General features: G+C 51.1%; 5 protein-coding genes across 5 annotated transcripts; 2 read left to right on the top strand and 3 right to left on the bottom strand.

Moving 5' to 3' along the window:
• The first annotated feature begins 34 nt into the window (after positions 1-34).
• Positions 35-2572, top strand: BDW70DRAFT_129407 (origin recognition complex subunit 2). Its single transcript, XM_073735613.1, has 3 exons — positions 35-131; positions 191-2099; positions 2148-2572. Coding segments are annotated over exons 1-2 (1653 nt in total). The 5' UTR covers positions 35-129; the 3' UTR covers positions 1842-2099; positions 2148-2572.
• BDW70DRAFT_156767 (uncharacterized protein) lies at positions 1947-2489 on the bottom strand (the record flags this gene model as incomplete). Its single annotated transcript, XM_073740240.1, has 2 exons — positions 1947-2099; positions 2148-2489. The coding sequence occupies 2 exons, from the start codon at positions 2487-2489 to the stop codon at positions 1947-1949; spliced, it is 495 nt and encodes a 164-aa protein (XP_073599419.1).
• A 717-nt stretch (positions 2573-3289) lies between the features above and the next one.
• On the top strand, positions 3290-4716 carry BDW70DRAFT_129405 (pyridoxal 5'-phosphate synthase subunit PdxS). Its single transcript, XM_073735612.1, has 3 exons — positions 3290-3556; positions 3612-3794; positions 3858-4716. The coding sequence occupies exons 1-3, from the start codon at positions 3455-3457 to the stop codon at positions 4485-4487; spliced, it is 915 nt and encodes a 304-aa protein (XP_073599417.1). The 5' UTR covers positions 3290-3454; the 3' UTR covers positions 4488-4716.
• A 2569-nt stretch (positions 4717-7285) lies between these two features.
• Positions 7286-7687, bottom strand: BDW70DRAFT_102020 (uncharacterized protein). Its single transcript, XM_073734304.1, has one exon. It carries the CDS (start codon positions 7598-7600, stop codon positions 7370-7372), a length of 231 nt encoding a protein of 76 aa, XP_073599416.1. The 5' UTR covers positions 7601-7687; the 3' UTR covers positions 7286-7369.
• A 2860-nt stretch (positions 7688-10547) lies between these two features.
• Positions 10548-13039, bottom strand: BDW70DRAFT_102013 (uncharacterized protein). The gene is made up of 6 exons (XM_073734303.1): positions 12989-13039; positions 12381-12738; positions 12120-12324; positions 11626-12057; positions 11391-11570; positions 10548-11340 (listed from the first exon to the last, which is right to left on the bottom strand). The coding sequence occupies exons 2-6, from the start codon at positions 12480-12482 to the stop codon at positions 10685-10687; spliced, it is 1575 nt and encodes a 524-aa protein (XP_073599415.1). The 5' UTR covers positions 12483-12738; positions 12989-13039; the 3' UTR covers positions 10548-10684.
• Positions 13040-17734: the final 4695 nt, after the last annotated feature.

Here is a 17734-nt window from a genome sequence, read left to right as displayed (position 1 = left end):
ACCTGGAAACAAAGTCGGAAAGAGCTCAGAGGTCAATTCACATTCCAAGAAGGAGCTTCCTTCCAGGTCCCGAGGCCCCGTGCGTCTGTGCCCTTCAACTTGCAAGTTGTTAACTTGCGCATTGCAGCAATGGTACCTTGCTACTTTCCTCTCCACAGATTCCTGCAGCATTAGCTAAAATGAAACGGAAGCACCCAGAAGTTGACGACGAGCCCTCTATCTCGACGCCGAAGCGGCAGCGGATTTCGAAAACAAATGGCCACGTCAATGGCGAAGGATCGCCTGAGCCACCTCCGTCGAAGCGAGTGAAGGTTACACCCCAAAAGCCAGCCGCTGAGACAGCAGCAACGTTGAAAGCGTCCGGACTCAGAACGCCATCTAATCGGTCAAAAGCAAAGGCTCTATTCTCAACATCCACAATTGATAAAGGGGCATCGACTCCAACGAAAGTACGCGCTGATCGTTCAGCGAAGAAGAAAAGTGCTCAGTTACTTCTCGACCAGGTTGAGGATTCCTGGGACGGAGGCGATCAGCTAGCGGAGGAGATATTGGCCGATGAAGACGCACCGGATACGACCGATAGGCAAAGAAATGATGTTGTTGAAACAGTGGAGCCGGAATTTACTGAGCCGAAGCAAGACAAGACCGAAAAGACACAGCCGGCACCGAAACGTCGTGCCGGAAGACCCAAAGGGGCAAAAAACAAGCGTTCTCCCACTCCTGAAGGGGATCTGCCGCCGCACGAGCGATACTTCTTTCAGAACCGTGCTGGGCCCCCTCGGACGTCCAACAACAACTTGAACAAAGTGAATTTGCTGACCCACGAGGAGTACTTTGATAAGCACGCGAACTACCAGGACCCTTGCAAGCGGGAGACGGCCTTTCTTAATGATGTCCATCGCAGGTCGTTCCCACAATGGAATTTTGAATTCTCTCAGGGGTTTAATATCTGTCTATATGGGTACGGCTCAAAACGTCGCCTCACTCAGAGTTTCGCGGACTGGCTCTATCGCAGACACAGCTCGACTCCTCCATCTGTCGTGATCGTCAATGGACATACTCCGAACCTATCGATCCGATCCATTTTTGCTACTATCGTCACCGCTGTCCTCGGCGCCGACATTCCTTCTAAAATGGGAGCTCAACCAGTGGAGGTCCTGGAATTACTGCAGTCCGCTCTAAGGTCCCGGCCTGACCAAGATCCAATTACCGTCTTTATCAACTCTATTGATGCTCCCTCCCTCCGGCGTGCTACAAATCAAGCTCTGCTTGCCCGCCTTGCAGCTACGCCAAGGATACATCTGCTTGTAACCGCAGACACCCCCAACTTCCTGCTAATGTGGGATATCAGTCTCAGGGATCAATTCAATTTTGTGTTCCACGACTGCACGACATTCACACCATTTGATGCTGAGTTTGATGTGGTCGAAGAAGTGCATAACCTTCTTGGCCGGAAGGGACGGCGTGTGGGCGGCAAAGAGGGTGTCGAGTTTGTGTTAAAGAGTCTCCCTGAGAACGCGCAGAACCTGTACCGAGTGCTGCTTACGGAGCTGCTGTCGATGATGGACGAAGATTTGAATGGGGAGGATGATATGGACAACGTTGATGGGGCAGCTGACGGGCCGAAGGATGAGATTGGGATTGAGTTCCGAGCATTATACCAGAAGGCCTCCGAAGAATTTATCGCATCTTCCGAGATGATGTTCCGCACGCTGTTGAAGGAGTTTCATGACCATCAGATGATTACCTCGCGGATGGATGCCAGTGGGATGGAAATACTGAGCGTCCCGCTGTCCCGCAATGAGATGGAAGGAGTTTTGGAAGACCTTGTTCTGGGATAATATTATATCCGTGTGTGAGCGGAAAATCTATGATACCCTGTAAATCTTGTTTGTCTAACCCATGATCCGGCACATATGAAGCGAACTATCCACACAGCACAGGGCTTAAAACTGCGCGAAAGCGGCCAGGGCCATTGTTGCGCCGAAAGTAACCTTGAAGGGTACATTTCGTGAAATCAGTTTCTCGAGATTGACGGATTTCACATATTTCTGCAATTGGCGGGTAGGCAAGATGTTGTATCCTTTGGAAGCAGCCCACTACAGTCATCAGCAAACAGTCTCGCGTCTGGAATCCAGACAACTCACCTCGACCAATATGATCCCAATACCAAAAAGGACCACGAATACCCGCGAGAATGCCCTTAATCCAACTCCAACAACAAGGCCAAGGACGCTTCCCATGCTCACCTGTCGCATGTTCGATGCAGTCATGATACCGCTTTCCCGAGCCGCTCCCTGCTTCCTTAACGGATCTTGATGGGACGCGGTCCAGCCGGGCCCTGTAGAGCCGATACTCGGGGTTGCGTAATCGCATCTCATGGGTGCTGTGCGAAAGGGAGACGAATGGAGGAGCGAGAAGGACAGCCCGAGACCCAGGCCAATTCCGACTGCAGAGGTGCGCGAAAGCGTAAGGAGACCGGAAGTCATTTTGAAAGTGCAATTAAGCCTAAGGCCAATGACTACTATTTCGTGTTTAGCTTCAATTTGATTTGAAAATATAGGACTATAGAACGGGATTCTTGTAGATGTCAACAAGGAGCATCCGCCCTGTGCGGAGCATGATGGCCTTTACGTCATGCTGGAACAAAGGCGGTAAGTAGAGGCAATATGGTCCCTGCGGCAGTCGGTGTTACTTCAATCCGCAGATAACGATCCGGCAACGGCACCCTGGCTCCAGCAGGTAAATTGCCATCGGAATGGCGGTTTAACTCCGGTCAGGTCGATCATCCGTGGACCGTCTCATCCTTGGTATTCACTAGAATACTAGAGCATCAAGCGCTCTATTACGATACAACAACTCATTGTTCTTTGCTGGGCCGCCGACTGTTGCCAAGCATGATCGAAAAAGGCGAACATGTTGCTAGGAAGGGTCCGGAACTCTACATTGAGCGATTCGGAACTCTATGGAATCGATATTTGTTCCGCAGGTAGCCACGACGTCTAGGCATTTCGCTGAGTGAGCCCTGAAGTCTATCGAATAATCAAATAGTCTAGAAGCCACTCCCGAGCGAGAACCCAGCCGAGTGCGCGGCGAGGCGAACGAATGGTACACGGTCCCTGGCCAACTACTCCGCGGGAAACGTAAAAGATCTGCTGCGGATTTTGCACGCACCAGACATTGGAGGGGCAAAAAAGCTGTGATTGGCGAATGGCGATTTTTGGCGGGGTAGTCAGATAATAGACAGAGGGGGGACGTTTTCTGGACCCGAGAGGCGACAGCTTAACACTGTAGGCTGTGAGTATATAGACCAGTGACTCACGCGCCCTTCACCTGACATTTATTTCCCTACGCAACTTTCCTACTTTCCTCCTGTCCTTGTCCCTCTCTCCATTGTTTTCTCTCGTTCTCTTGTTTTTCTAGACGTTCCACTCTCTCTCTGCCTAACTTTACAATGGCCGCCACCAATGGAGCCTCGAACGACTTCACCGTCAAGGCCGGTCTGGCTCAGATGCTGAAGGGCGGTGTTATTATGGACGTTGTCAATGCGGAACAGGTGTGTAAATACTACGACCATCAATTGGCGCAATGACTGACTTTTGGCTCTCAAGGCTCGTATTGCCGAAGAGGCCGGTGCCGCCGCCGTCATGGCCCTCGAGCGTGTCCCCGCCGATATCCGCGCACAGGGAGGCGTCGCCCGCATGTCCGACCCCTCAATGATTAAGGAGATCATGGAGGCCGTGACCATCCCCGTCATGGCCAAGGCCCGTATTGGACACTTTGTTGAGTGCCAGGTTCGTCGTTTGACACCCCTCACTCTCTTCGCCTTCGCCGCCAATGCTAATTGACCTGGATAGATCCTCGAAGCCATCGGCGTCGACTATATCGATGAGTCCGAAGTCCTCACCCCCGCCGACAACCTTTACCACGTCACAAAGCACAACTTCAAAGCACCCTTCGTCTGCGGCTGCCGCAACCTCGGCGAAGCCCTCCGTCGCATTTCCGAAGGCGCAGCCATGATTCGCACAAAGGGCGAAGCCGGCACTGGCGACGTCGTCGAAGCCGTCAAGCACATGCGCACCGTTAACGCGGAAATTGCCCGCGCCCGCGCCATCCTTCAGTCGTCGCCTGACCCCGAGCCCGAGCTCCGCGCCTACGCCCGTGAGCTCGAGGCCCCCTATGAGCTTCTCCGCGAAGCCGCCGAGAAGGGTCGCCTTCCTGTCGTGAACTTTGCGGCCGGTGGTGTTGCGACCCCTGCTGATGCTGCGCTTATGATGCAGCTTGGCTGTGATGGTGTCTTTGTTGGCTCCGGCATCTTCAAGTCTGGAGATGCAAAGAAGCGCGCTAAGGCCATCGTCCAGGCTGTCACACACTACAAGGACCCTAAGGTGCTGGCTGAAGTCAGCCAGGGCCTCGGGGAGGCAATGGTTGGCATAAACGTCTCGCATATGAAGGATGAGGACAAGCTGGCTAAGCGTGGGTGGTAATACCGACACTTGACTTCAGTTTCTTGTTTTTCTTTTTGCTTTGTTTTTTCATGAGCGTTGGAAAAGTTAGTATGTATAGCACGATATGCGTCGTCGGCGATCTGAAGATTTTAAGCTCTTGCAATAGATTTTCTTTGCTGTCTTCGGAGGCTGGCATTGGACATTCCATTGTTTGTGTATAATCGGAGATGATAGATAAATCTATCCCTGCAAAGTGTAAACATGCCCCTAGTGCCTCTTAAGTCTGCTCTACATAGCTTTGACGGTCTTTGACATTTACATCTGTGGCCCAGTAAAACTCTGTTTCCTTTCTCAAAATTCGTCGATCTACTGGCTGGTGAGAACACATGCACAACCTGGATGGAACTCATAGAAGCGGAATACTTATAAAAACGCTTCAGCTTCTAATTGGCGTTGAAGGAATAGGTATCTATAAACGGAGGTTATTGAGGACACGGCAGAGCCAAGAGAATCCGTCAAGTCAGATTGCAACAGAAGATAGGTGTAATTCTCAAACCGCCATTTCAACACCACGCGCAATGCAATGCGATGCAATAAATACAAATACAGATAACAACAGTAACACCAGTGCCAATGCCAAAAAGCCGTAGACTCCTGAATCCGTCATAACATGCTAAGCGGCTGGATGAGAGATACACCTGCAGTCCTCATGGAAGTAACACAAAACAGAAAATCCGAATTGGTATACATGGCACAGTCCAGAGCTGGAGCATCCCTGCTCGTTCATTTCTTTGGTGTCGTGGGCCACATTTTCTTCTTCGGCGTTAGATTCAGAGGCTTATAAGCTAGCCCCTTGCCACCGGTCATGCGGATCCGCTGTTCTGTTCGAGACAGGCTGCGGCCCAATCCGAGGTCAGTATCAGGCGCATAGGAGACCTCGTATCCGCCCGTAACGGATAGTGATTGTTGAGGTGATTGGCTTCTCGAAAAGGCGGCGGAGGAAACGCTGCTTCCAGGGCTGAATGAGGAACGCCATGGTTCGTAGGGTGCAGAGACGCTAAGAAGCCGCGGTCCGGTTCTCAAAGATTCGGCAGCTATACGCGCAGCTGAGAGAAGGAGGTCGTCTTCGTCGACGTGTCTCGGTTTCGGTGGCTCTGATTTGGGCTCTGCAGGTTTTCGGGCGGTGATTGACTCGAGCTGCTCGAGGATAGGGAGCTTCGGGAGGGGTTTCGTGGAAGACAAGGCCAAAGATTTATGAGCGGGCTGTTGCGATTTCGCTACTTTGGTTGGCTTGATTGTCTCCGTTGGCGGTGTTCCTTGTTCATGTACTCGTTTTCGACTTGGTGGTGTCGAGACAATGTTTCGCCGTCTATCAGCGGCTTCTCGTAGAGAATTTATCCACGCACTTTTCCGCTCGGCTTCTTGTTCGGTTTCATTAGACGCTACAAACAATCAGTGAACCATAATCGAAAGCAGTTCATCCTGTTATAATGACCTTGTTTCTCGCTGACAGCGCCCACAGTCGGGGTGTCTTCCTTAATATCATGCTGAGTATCATTCACTGGTTCAGCAGGCACATGAGGCTCTATTTTATCAGATGATGTCGCTACCGGCGTTGGAGAAGCTGGAGGTTGTGCTATGATCCCATCGCTGGCCTCAGAAACAGCAGACTGAGGGGCCGCATTCGCTTCCGAGGTTGTTTTATTTGCTGAAGTAACTGCCGGTGTTTCAGAAGGAGATGCTGTAATTTCCGGGAAGAAAGGCGGTGCTGCGGGTGCCTTGAAGATAGACTCTGACGGTTGTTTCGGAAAGGTTGAGAATAAGCTTGTTTCTACGGGGACGTTAACGATATTGACTTCTAATTATGGTAAGCACATACCTTTCTTCTGTGTTTCTGAACCGGACTGCAAAGAAAGAGGTGCGAAAGCTGCGGGCTGTGAGTTCGAAGCTTCGGGGGTAGCCTGAAGTTCCGACGCATTCGGTGATGACTCTGACGGTTTGTTCAGATTTAAGAACGGAGACCGGCTCTCAAAAATCGGTTTGGCGACGCTAGAGATACTAGTGGAGGACTGTCCAGCAGCCGCGTCACTAGGTTGATCGGGCTTCACGCTAAAAGGAGATGATGAAGCAGCAAACGTGGTGTTCTGGCTCTGGGTAGTTGGCCAACTGGGCTGATCAGGCTTAACTTGGAACGTAGATTGAGAAACATCGAAAGGAGGTGTGGGCGAAGTCGTGGATTTCTGGATATTCTGGAAAAGAGTCGGTGGCGTCTGGGAAGTCGCCGGTTGTTTGAAAGGCGCGGCAGCTGGTGCAGTCGACGGCTTTTCATTCTGGCTTGGCGCGATTATACCTGCCGAGCCAGCATTGGCAAAGATGCTCGACGACTGACCGGCGCTGGTTCCAGCCGGCGAAGGGATGGCTGGCTGACTGGTTCGAGAAGTTCCAGAAGAAAAAGGAGTGAAAGGCTTAGCGAAAGGATTGAGAGATGGAGGCGAGGAAGTAGTGCTCGTGCTGTTAGCAGCGAAAAGAGACGAAAAATGGTTAGAATTGGTGGACGGTTGAGAATCGGTTGCTCGTGACCCAAAAAGCGTAGTAGGGCCAGCACCAGCCAAAGTGGTCGTTGTCGCAGTAGGCTGCGGGTCAACATCATTTTCGCCTTCGCTAACGAAAAGGGAGTCATCATTATCGATGGACATCTGCTTTTCAGTGGTAAGAGCAGACACGCGCTCTGAGAGGGAGAATTTGTCTATCATGCCCAAAGTCGCAGCTTCTTTGACGTTGAGTCCAAGGACAACCGCCACCAAGGTTCTGCCCGAGCGCTTCCACTCGACGTAGTTTTCGGAGAACGAGTGATCAGATGATGGTTGGAATGCTGTTGAGTAGATTGTTAGTCGACATAATGTAGCAGCTTCAATTGAGAGCTAAGGGACGTATAATTGAATCGCAGAATGGGAAATAAACGAGTAGTTGAGAAGCACAGCGAAGAAGGGGCCGCGAGACGAGTAGCGATAGAGAGGGTCGTTGCCGAGAATATAACATACCAACAGAGTCAACAGGACGGCTTCCCCAGTTGAGATACAATTCACCGCTGGCATTTTCAGCGAATTGAAGATCTTGTTCCGCGCAGAACTGGATGGTCTGATCATTGTCATCGAAGCACAAAACACTCGTCAGCTCGTCAACCGTCCATTCTTCGTTCTTATGCTGCTGAGAGGATGGGTAGCGGCAGTAACCCTTCCAGATTGAACGAATAGCGGTCTGGCGCATATGGTTGAAATAAATTTCGGCCACACAGGCCATCAGATAGGATACGCCAGGCGAGTTCACTAGGTTAAAGAAACGCGTGTAAAAGCCCTGAGAAATCGCATTAGGCCGTTTAGCATCGAGCGTGCCCTGATATTCCCAAGTGTTTCCAGCAGCAGCGAACAGCTCCAAAGCCACCCGGACGCGCGGCGCGTTTCGTAACTCAGGAGGCCATTTCTGGACACGAGCTTCCAAGTCAGGACGTTGGTCGTGGATCGAGAAGATGATATAGTAGGCGCGGAACTCGTCCTCGTTGGGAAATGATATTCGACCTCTGTTGTCATCGTAGTAATACATCAACGAGAGCATGGTATTGTTCAGTTGCTCGCGTTCCTGGTGCCGGTCGAAAGGCTCTTCATTCGCAGGGCTTGAAAGCAAATGAAGAGACACGATATGGAATCGGGCTATTCTTTCGAGGCACGTCACTGCAATTTTCACGTCTTCTTCCTGGGTAAGTTGTTGAACTGAAAAGTCATTGCGTATTGATCGGGTTCTGTCCCAAACAAACTTATGAATGATGCCTAGAGGTTCTGGTCCGCCGATGACGTGCCGCGTTAGGTAGTTCATCGTTTGAAGAAGTGTTTTCGGCGTTCGAATATCAGACGGGAGCTGCTCATCGTATCCCGCAGCGGACCGCCTAAATCGCTTGAGCATTTTCGCCTCCATGTTTTGTAGCGTCTTGGTCGCAGGATGGAGATACTATAGATGGTAAATGCTTGTGAGCTATGGGTAGTGTCAGACTACATACCTTTTCACTTTTGTCAACCATCTTCTGAACGATGCGCTCAACCCGTTCGAACTCTGGACACATGCTTGTACACGTTCCTACGGGCGTAATGGCTTTATTCAAAGACGTGGGCTGGTTCGGATCAGCCATTTGGCCGGCCTTGATGGCCTGCTCCCTTTCTTTGGCACGGTCGATTTTGAGCTGTTGGCAGATGAGTACAGGGTAAAGCGTATAAAGAGATAAAACCAACCTGTTCATATCGATCGTTGTAGCTGCCCATGGCCGAGGAATCCTCCACGGGTACGCTGGTCGTAGTCACTCCATTTGTCGGGTTTGTAGCTGATTGTTGAGGACCTCTAGCATTGAAAGCCGCGCCGCCACGATTTGAAGATGTTCCAAACGGTGTCGGCGAGGCTCGCCCAAAACCCGATAATGACGGCTTCTGTTGCGGAGTCGACCCAGTGGCCGGGGACGGGGTTGACTGATTCTGCTTCAGTTGTGAAAACGGGGAAGAGGTCGACGATGTAGACGTTGATTGTTGTTCCGTCTTGTTCGCACGCCATGGGTTGCTTGTCGCGCCCGCGCCTCTGGAACCACGGCCAGCTCTTGCCGAAGAAGCTCCTCGTCCGCGCCCGCGGCCCCGAGCGTTGGAGACATTGAGGTTGCCGCCCCTGGGCTGGATAGCTGAAGCCCCTCTTGGCTGAGAAGACGCAGCTCCTCTAAACTGCCCACCGCGTCCGCGTCCGCGTCCTGTTGAGGTCGCAGCTCCGTCTGTCTGACCTTGATGAAGCGCAGCGAACGGGTTCGCAGGAGTGGCCATACTACCGCAAACGGCGGAGGAGCGGCAGATGAAGCTTAGCCCCGCGTGAATTTATCCAAGCGGTATTGCGTCACGCCAATGTCGCGGTGGCCGATGGCTTCAAACGGTATTCCTCCTGAATCTTTGGATTTGTGTCCCGAACGCCGGTTATAAGTCGATGTGTAATAGTCCTAGATCTGCAATCCACCGTGACCGTTGGCAGGCGAATCATGAGAGTCAGCCCATGTCCGTCGAATGTATGTGAATATTATGATGCGCGGTTTCAGAGGAGCGAAGAGCGAAGAAAGGAAACGGTGGAACGGGTGGTGCGCAAGATCGGTGATGACGCTCTACCTTAAGAAGAATATCGACTTCTGACAATTATCAAAGATCGGTGAGTATTTGTCGGAGTGCAAACTTTGGTGACGGCGTTTGACGATGAGATTTGCTATTGCGAACTGCGCTTTGGGCTCTGCGAGGATTTCTGGGACAAACGACACTGATCGAACAGATTCGCTAGCGATACAATGATATGACAGGCGCCGGTTTCGAACTCGGTATATCGGGCGAATGCCTGTCGTTGACGAGAGATGGATTGACGATGTTCTTCAATGTTCGGGGACAATGGAGAGATTAGTCGGGTCTTGAGTTCCCGCGGATGATCTCTGGGGAACGTGACAGAGCTTCCGGGCTTAGGCGCTTGCCGCGCGTCTATGCACCCACTTAGTTATTCTTGGTCGCTACATTAACAGTCTCGACAGCATCATGAATTTATTCTGTTGGGGATCATTCGAGCTTGGTCAAGTAATGATTCAATTCCGTGGAAGCTGACTTTCTCAATACATTTTTAATACAATTCTTTGATAGTCAGGCTATATAAGATTCAGTATATACCACTTGCCACCACATAACTATATACACCAACCCCCTCTTCATTTTCTAAGGTGCCGAGATCAAAAATGCAACTCCTTTAGTAGCCACATGCACCCCACTCCAAAGATCTATCGGACAATGAAACTCTCACGCGAAGCCCCAAATTATTCAACCTGAACAGTTTTGAGCACAACATACCGCCCAAGGCTGGAGCGCAGTCAATCCCTAGGGACATTGTTTTGTATATAGACGGAGCATGACAAATATGCAAATAAAACACCAAAGAAAAAGATGGGAATAGGATAAAATCGTATATATACTCTGAAAGAAAATCGAAAATGTCCAAGAAAGAATAAATCAAAGATGCAGTGACAAGGAGCATCTGTCGGTTCACGAAATCGTAGGGGAAAAGCTGCTGGCTGAAAGAAACCATAAAAGAGGTAATTCGTTGATATTGCCATGATTCGTAAAGTCGTTTAATAAGCCAGATTAACTCGATAGCCTGGATTGGTTGAAAAATGTGCTGCTATTGGCCTAGAAGGACTTGTTGAGCGGGGCCCAGGATGGTGGCCGGTCACGGCTCAAGTCCGGAAGCCCGTGAGGTAGATCGGCTTGGGAGGTGGCTAATGCCATTGGGTAGTGCATTGGGTTCTGGGTGAGGGTTTGAGAGGTCCCGTAGTCCAGCGAGTTGTATATGTTGGGGCGGAAAGGCGAACTCCAAGTGTCATAGTGGTTGACCTGCTGCATTGTGAGAGGACGATGTTGTTCAGGCACAGCAGAAGTTGTGAATGGAGCATGGCTCATATAATCAAAGGCCTCGGTATGCTCATCGGGGCCGACCAGGCTAGTGGCTGCAGGTCTCAAGACGGACTGCGATGAATAGTCTTCGGCATACTCGGCAGATGTAGTATAGTACGGACGAGCCTGTCTTGACGGGTCTTGAAAGTTTAGAGACTCATTCAAGGGAAACGGGTCGGTGCTCATGCCGAAGGTGCGTGGCTGTTGTAGGGCTAGCGGATCGACTGATGCAAATGAAGGCAGGTTTTCTGACGCCGTCGAGAAAGGGTCTTCTTCCACATTGTCGAAGTCCTCGGCCTCAAACTTAGGTTCCGTATCGCTGACCACCGACTCATTGTCTTTCGAATTCTTGTCCTTATCACAATTGCGAATATAAACTACGTGACTCGCATCTAAGGTCCAGTCAGATCCGGGCCTTAAAGATAGAAATGGAGGGACTCACCAACTTCTCCGCGTTCGAAACGCTCTTCCAGCCTCCTGACCTTGAAAATCTCTGCGATTATGTCCCATCTTTCTTCTATCAGGTTTTCAGGCTTCAGACTCCTTTTACAGTCTTGTGCGACGAGCTGCAGCCTGTCTGCTGGAAATTGGCGCACCATATGTATTAAAAGGCAAATACGCTCTATAAGAGGGGTAAGTATCTTCACAATGCATACGAAGGGTTATTGGGGACTTACTCTCTTTCTTAAGATGGTCGGGTTCCTTGTGCTGGACTGTGGCTGGCCACCAACTCGGTTTCGTCTTTTCCGGGTCACATTCCTCTTCGGGGACCTTCTTTCCTTTTTGCTTGTTTCCTTTGTACGGGTGATTCACTTGTTTCTTGGGCTCAACTTCCTTGATGAACGCCTTAGATATGAAGCGGCAGTTGGTTTGCTGCAAGTTCTCGAACGCATTCTCATAATATTCTGTGACCTTCTTACTGTCGCCGATTCGCAGTGGAACCATGCTGTAGCCAGAGGATGAAGGAATCTGTGGAGGAGGCTCGGGAAAGCGCTCTCCACGAGCCATTTGAGGAGCGTGATCATGGGCTGAAGCTTTGCGCCGTTTGACGAGACGGGGCGATGCCATATCATGGGCATGGTTATATGCGTGAGGAACCGCAGATGCACCTAAGGTTCACGATGAGCCAGGGCGACAGGGTATGTGAGACTGGTATCTTTGCAGTACATACGACGAAGTAGTGGCTTGTGATATCCTATCCTCGGTCCTAGTATCTCACGGAACCTTTCACGGACGTCGGGTGTGATGACCGAGCAGTTCTGCTCCCGAATCGATGTGGACTCTACAACTTCAATTTTCCCCATGTTGTCGTAGTAGATCAAGGCATAATGTTCGAATGGAAGGTTCGGAGTCGTACGGAGCGAAGCCCCCATTTGCTGTAATGTCACCATTAGCACACAGTCCTTACCAAGGTCTCATCGTCTTCACTAACCGCAGGGCTGGTCCAGCCAGCACAACCATCTTGCATAGTCGACAAGGGCCGCTTGACTCCTCCCGAAAGTGCCGATGCCGAGACTGGTGTATTGACAACCATGGCGCTGTTAATAGAACCCAACGCTAAACAAAGGCTAGGAAGTGCAGGTTGGGTAAAGAAGATCCGTGGTCAAAGACAGTCACAGATCTATTAAGCTCTGAAGCATACGAATGATCGTAGAAGCGGATAGTCGTGGTGCGTGGTGGGCGAGCCTATGTTTTGTACTACTTTCCGACGAAGTCAAGTGTACTTTGGTCGACTGGATAAACCTGGCCGAGGGAACGAGTGTTTGACTGTTCGCTGCAATTCTACCGAACTGGCAAGAAGAATCCGAATCAGCAGCCGGTCTAGCCTTGTGACGGACGCATAAGTGCATCTCTACCAGGCAAACAGAATGGAAGAAAGCAGGGCAGAAAACAGGGCAGCGCGGGCATCTTTGCAGACCAACGGCCAGAGCCGTTTACCGAGAGCGGAAGCCAGAGCAGACGCTAACCAGCCGCGCGTAGTCAAACAGAGACGATGGTCTGGGGCTGAGGGTGACAATAAAGAAGAAGGCGGTTGCTTACCAGGACTCGGACTCGAGGGGTGTGCCCGCAGTGGAGCGGACGGCCAGCGGTTCGAGCGGCGGGGTGAACTGAAGAGAAGCTGCAGGCCGCGCTGTCGGTATCCGAGTGTCACAGCCTGACGTGCGTTCCGGTACTGGTTTGGAAGTCGAAGCCTTTGTCGACAGGAGACGGCGGGGGGGAGTAAACAGGAACGGTAACACGGCAGGATGTACACAGTGTTCCTGATGCTGGCACTGTCTGTGTACCGTATAGTATAGCGTATAGTATAGCGTATAGTATAGCGTATAGTTACCCTGGTAATGACGAGGGGGAGAAGAGTCTGAAGAAAAGAAGAAACCAATGAGGGATGCCTGGGATCTTATATAACTTGTAGATGGGAAGCAAAAGTTCGGCGAGGGGCCGTTGACGAGGGGAGGAGATCCCTTTTCAGGTGCAGCGAGATCATGGCCGCCTCCGTCCAGATCAAAAGAACCACTATGGCCTGGAGCCCGCTCCTCAGGCAATTGAGGCGATCCCAGATCGGGGAGCCCAGCAGTTCCAGCAACATGGATGATCCCTGACAATTTACATGAGCGCAGCCGAAACACACCTAAGAGGCAATGCATGTCTGCAGTAGACTATGCAGAGTGGGAAATTCCAGTGGGAATTTGCTTTTTTTGATAATAATAAAAAAAGAAAATCCCAAAATTCCCAGAATTGAATAATTCTGCTTGGGAATTTCTTGAAAATCTGGAATGAATCACAGCTTGTTTTTGCTTTTTTGCACCATCCCACACGGCCTGCCATTGCCTGCCATTTGTAGATCTGCTCTCCAATAAGGCCGTCTCCCCAGGTCCGGCCCCGGTCCTCGTCTCCAGTGGCTCCGATCTCCATATCTGGTCTGACTGCTCTGAGTGCAGTGCATACAGGAGTTGAGTTTATCGAGTCCCCCCCGATGCAGTCAGAACTCCTCAGAACTACTCAGAAACTACTGCAGGTGCTATAATCGAGATATTGCTGTGGAGCTCTTCAACTCTGATAAAGGTCTGGTCTCAGCGATCGATTTGAAATACTCTGCGGGCTACCTTTTGGGCCTGACAGAAAGCACATTGGGCTAAGGGCTAGTCGAGTCACTAGTGGAGCACCGGGGCGATCCAACACTAGGAGACCGTCCGACTACGACAGGACTTAGCAGCCTCTCGCTTGACCCCCTCCAGGGATGTTTTCGGGTCCAACGCCAGCATCTCATTGCCTCAGGACTTTTGCTTTTGCCGCGATTGGCATCAGGATCCGTACTTCGTAAGCCCTAATTTGTTCTGCCATCATCTTGACATCCGCAAGCTGTCAGCACAGCAAACTAAACGTTCCTTCCAAACTAATTGTCTGTACTAGGTAATCGTACAAATCAACCACAACCTGGATTTCTCCACCTTGCTGCTCCTCCACCATACTACCGGCATGATATTGTCTCGATCTCTATCTCTTTTGACTTTATTGTCTGGCTGAGGGTTAGTCGACGAGCAGTCGACTGCTCGTCGACTGTTCGCATCTCCGCGGGTATGGTCCAGCATATCTGGGAGAATCTAGTGTACCCTGGCTTGGGATCAATCGACGACAGTTTCTAACCGGAGTCCTATCGCCGTTCCTCGTATCATGGCCAGTTATACGGCATCCTCGAACCTTTTTCATATCGAGCGTACTTCTGTCATACGAATCAACCAGTGGCCAAAGCCTCTTTCGAGTTCCAACCCGAACTGGCGTCTCGGTTGGCTTGCATTTGTGCGACCTGTACGAGACGCACAGGCCCGCATATCTCCTTACCGTCCCACAGTTCCACGCGTATACATTCGGGACTACGAGGATAAGAGCCGAGAGGGATCAAGAAGAACCGACAAAGTACTAAGTACCGCTTCCGGGATACGGTCGGCTTCAAATTTGGACCCAGGTCCAAGTCTGGGAGGGAGAGTTAGGGTGCTGATGAGACACGCCAAGGACTGCATCCATGAGACCATCGAGTGTACGGAGTAGATGAGGTAGGCTGGCACCTCCTGCATCGAGAATGCCGGTCGCAGCCACTGCCATCGGTAAATTGATCAAAGCCGGCTTCATGGAAGGACTTCAGGTCCTGCGCGACCTTGAAACAAAGAACCGGACAAAGACACCTGCTTGGCAAAGCAGGCTTAATATAAAAATCTCCGGAGTTACCAGCAGGCCGGATACAATCCGTGCGCCCACCCTAGCAAGAATAGTACCAATTCAAAAAGAGGGAGCAGGGAAGACGATCCCGCAGGGGGGCCGGCGCCTCGCTAACGCCTCGGTTTCGCAGGTCCAGGTTCTGCATTATCTAGACAGAGTAAGGTGCGACAGGCACTGCTGTTAGAAGTTCTTACTATAGATTAGACTAATACGGCAGGCACTGCGAAGTCACCAGGACCGCTACATGAAGATCATCATAACGTGCCTCTAGGATGAATAACGGGCCTCGAGTCTGGCCACTCTTTCAGTATGCATAGTAGGTCATAGGAGGTCATAGGAGGTCATAGGAGGTGCTCAGGAGGTGCTCAGGAGGTACTAGGACGTGCTAGGAGTTGCTCCGTACCACGGAAGTGGCATTTCCGAAATGAGGGCCTGTCAAAGCCATATGGCGATCACCCAGGCCTGTCCTGGGTCTCTGATAACAGAAGTTTGGGTAAGCTTGATGCTTGTCGGGCATTTACTATGGAGCCGAAGTTATCACGGGTCGGATCTCAGCATTGACTCACTGATATCCGCTCCAGAAACTCTGTTGTTACGCTAATTCCTTCTACACAAAGTTACCTGTCCCCTGGGATCAGTACCATTCCATAGGTACAGTCAACTGCCGCAATGACTGACTCTCGAATCTGCTTTAAAAATTCAGTCAAGTGCCGCTTGACTTTCGGCACTCGACCAATGTCACACTCACCGGCCGGCCGCGTGCTTGCTCTACTGGCCGTGGGACGGTGGAAATCGCGGCCCAAGTGGACTGCCAAACCGCAGCGGGCCCCGCAGTCTAAGCACAGCACAACCGCTCTTAACACTCATTGGCAAATATCAGTTTCTCTATCCTTCCCACTCACGATTTCAACAGCGGCTCTCAAGAAATCGTTGGGGGCCCAGCTGACTCTCTGACATACCCTTCTTGCCGAAATCGGGATGACGCCATGATGAAGGATCGGATTAGCCCATCTGCACCGAAGATTTCCCAAGCGCCCATACCTGCAGATAATTTCTTCAGCTTATCTGCGTATCGAATGCGGTTCTGCATGAAGGAATCCCCGAGGAGAAGGCACCCGCTGCCTTGGACTAACAGGGGCCCTAGTAATCGGTCATCGAGATAAGCTACGATGACGGGAAGCGGCTACATTTGACCTAGGCGTATACCTATGACAGCCGCTACAGTGGCCAACGCCTACGACCCCACTAGTCATGACTCGTGATGGCTAAGTCATCACAATATCCTGAGTAACGCGAGACGGTATGCAATACCCATGTCCAAGTTAATAAAGAGGACGGAGAAGTTCAACTTAGATTTGTCATCAAACATTAAGTGCCCAAGGTGCAAAGGAGAAAAAAAAAGGGAGTGGTGCCTGCTGCGAAATAGCATCGATGTGGCTTGGCCACCCCCAGAAAGATGAGGATGATGACCCAGTCAATCATTGCCTCACCCTTTTTTGCACTAATGTCATGCAGGACCAGGCTAATGGAGGAGTCACGATGTCTGCTTTGCATTTCCGTTAATATGAACGAAACCGCCCGTCTCTCATGCTTTGACAGCTGAGGTTTTCCGTGGAACAACTTGGAACAGATTTGAAAAGCGAAGGGCCTTGTAGACGGGCAGTTTACGGGATACGAAAAGATAGATCATGGCGTGCTAATTGTGCACGGCTGGGTTCACGCCGTTTTATGACAGCTTCCTTCTTGGTCAATGATTGGCGTTGATTGTCCACTGTCCGGTGGATGGGGTGGGTGCGCGGTTTATTGGCCGTTCCTCGTGTCTTCGTTGTGGTGCACGGCGCAGTTTCCTCGTGGATGTCACTCGCTGGTATGTACGTTTGTATTGTCCAGCGCTACAACGTGGCGTGGGGAATTAACCGTACACGAGCCTTGCATCCGATGAAGCTGTGCATTCGACGGCGTACGGCTCAGAATGGAGGAGCTGCAGAAGAGATTGCAGCCAGATCTCACCGCTACAATATCAAACAGCTCGAGTCGATTTTATGTGGGCTTACGTCGTCGTACATGAATTATACACGATAAACCTAGGATTGTTGGCAGTCGACGAATGAGATCGTACTATGAGATCTGGTGCTTGACAGACTCCTGACAGGCTCCTCCCTGTTTGTGCTGATATTACTCCGTCCGATCTCCCTATTGTCGTGCTGGTCTCTTCGCGGGCTCAACGACAACTGGTCAAGTCACGATGGAAAACAACCGACGGAGTCCCGCGTTTTCCGCGGGCTCACAACCACAGTTATTCAAACTATTGTTGCAAGGAGCCGACCGACCCTTTGTCTGATGAAACCACAAAGTACAAAGAGAAGCACAGCCATAGTTCTCTAGCGAATACGCAATACGCTTCGAGCCTCCTAATCGCTCTTGGGTTTGGCCGAGGCCTAGGGAGGCGAGGGCATGCCAAACGAAGAAACAGAATGGAATAAAGGCCAGGAGCTGGAGGCAAAGCTCAGATGAGCCAGGGGCAGCTTGTCTCAGACTTGAAGGATGACATTCCAGGCCTATTTACCCTGC

This window comes from Aspergillus foveolatus, assembly GCF_047715535.1.
Source record: "Aspergillus foveolatus strain CBS 279.81 unplaced genomic scaffold BDW70scaffold_6, whole genome shotgun sequence".
NCBI classification, from domain to species: domain Eukaryota; kingdom Fungi; phylum Ascomycota; class Eurotiomycetes; order Eurotiales; family Aspergillaceae; genus Aspergillus; species Aspergillus foveolatus.
Note: the sequence above shows the minus strand (reverse complement) of the source record. Positions and strands in the feature narration are given on the sequence as shown.

Bases quoted from the DNA above. Each gene is read 5' to 3' on its own strand.
- BDW70DRAFT_129405 (XM_073735612.1), top strand. From the start codon at position 3,455: ATGGCCGCCACCAATGGAGCCTCGAACGACTTCACCGTCAAGGCCGGT. The intron at 3,557-3,611 runs GTGTGTAAATAC...TTGGCTCTCAAG, and splicing joins ACGTTGTCAATGCGGAACAG to GCTCGTATTGCCGAAGAGGC. The intron at 3,795-3,857 runs GTTCGTCGTTTG...TGACCTGGATAG, and splicing joins GACACTTTGTTGAGTGCCAG to ATCCTCGAAGCCATCGGCGT.
- BDW70DRAFT_102013 (XM_073734303.1), bottom strand. From the start codon at position 12,482: ATGGTTGTCAATACACCAGTCTCGGCATCGGCACTTTCGGGAGGAGTC. The intron at 11,571-11,625 runs GTAAGTCCCCAA...CCCCTCTTATAG, and splicing joins CGACCATCTTAAGAAAGAGA to AGCGTATTTGCCTTTTAATA. The intron at 11,341-11,390 runs GTGAGTCCCTCC...ACTGGACCTTAG, and splicing joins TTTCGAACGCGGAGAAGTTG to ATGCGAGTCACGTAGTTTAT.
- BDW70DRAFT_102020 (XM_073734304.1), bottom strand. From the start codon at position 7,600: ATGACAATGATCAGACCATCCAGTTCTGCGCGGAACAAGATCTTCAAT.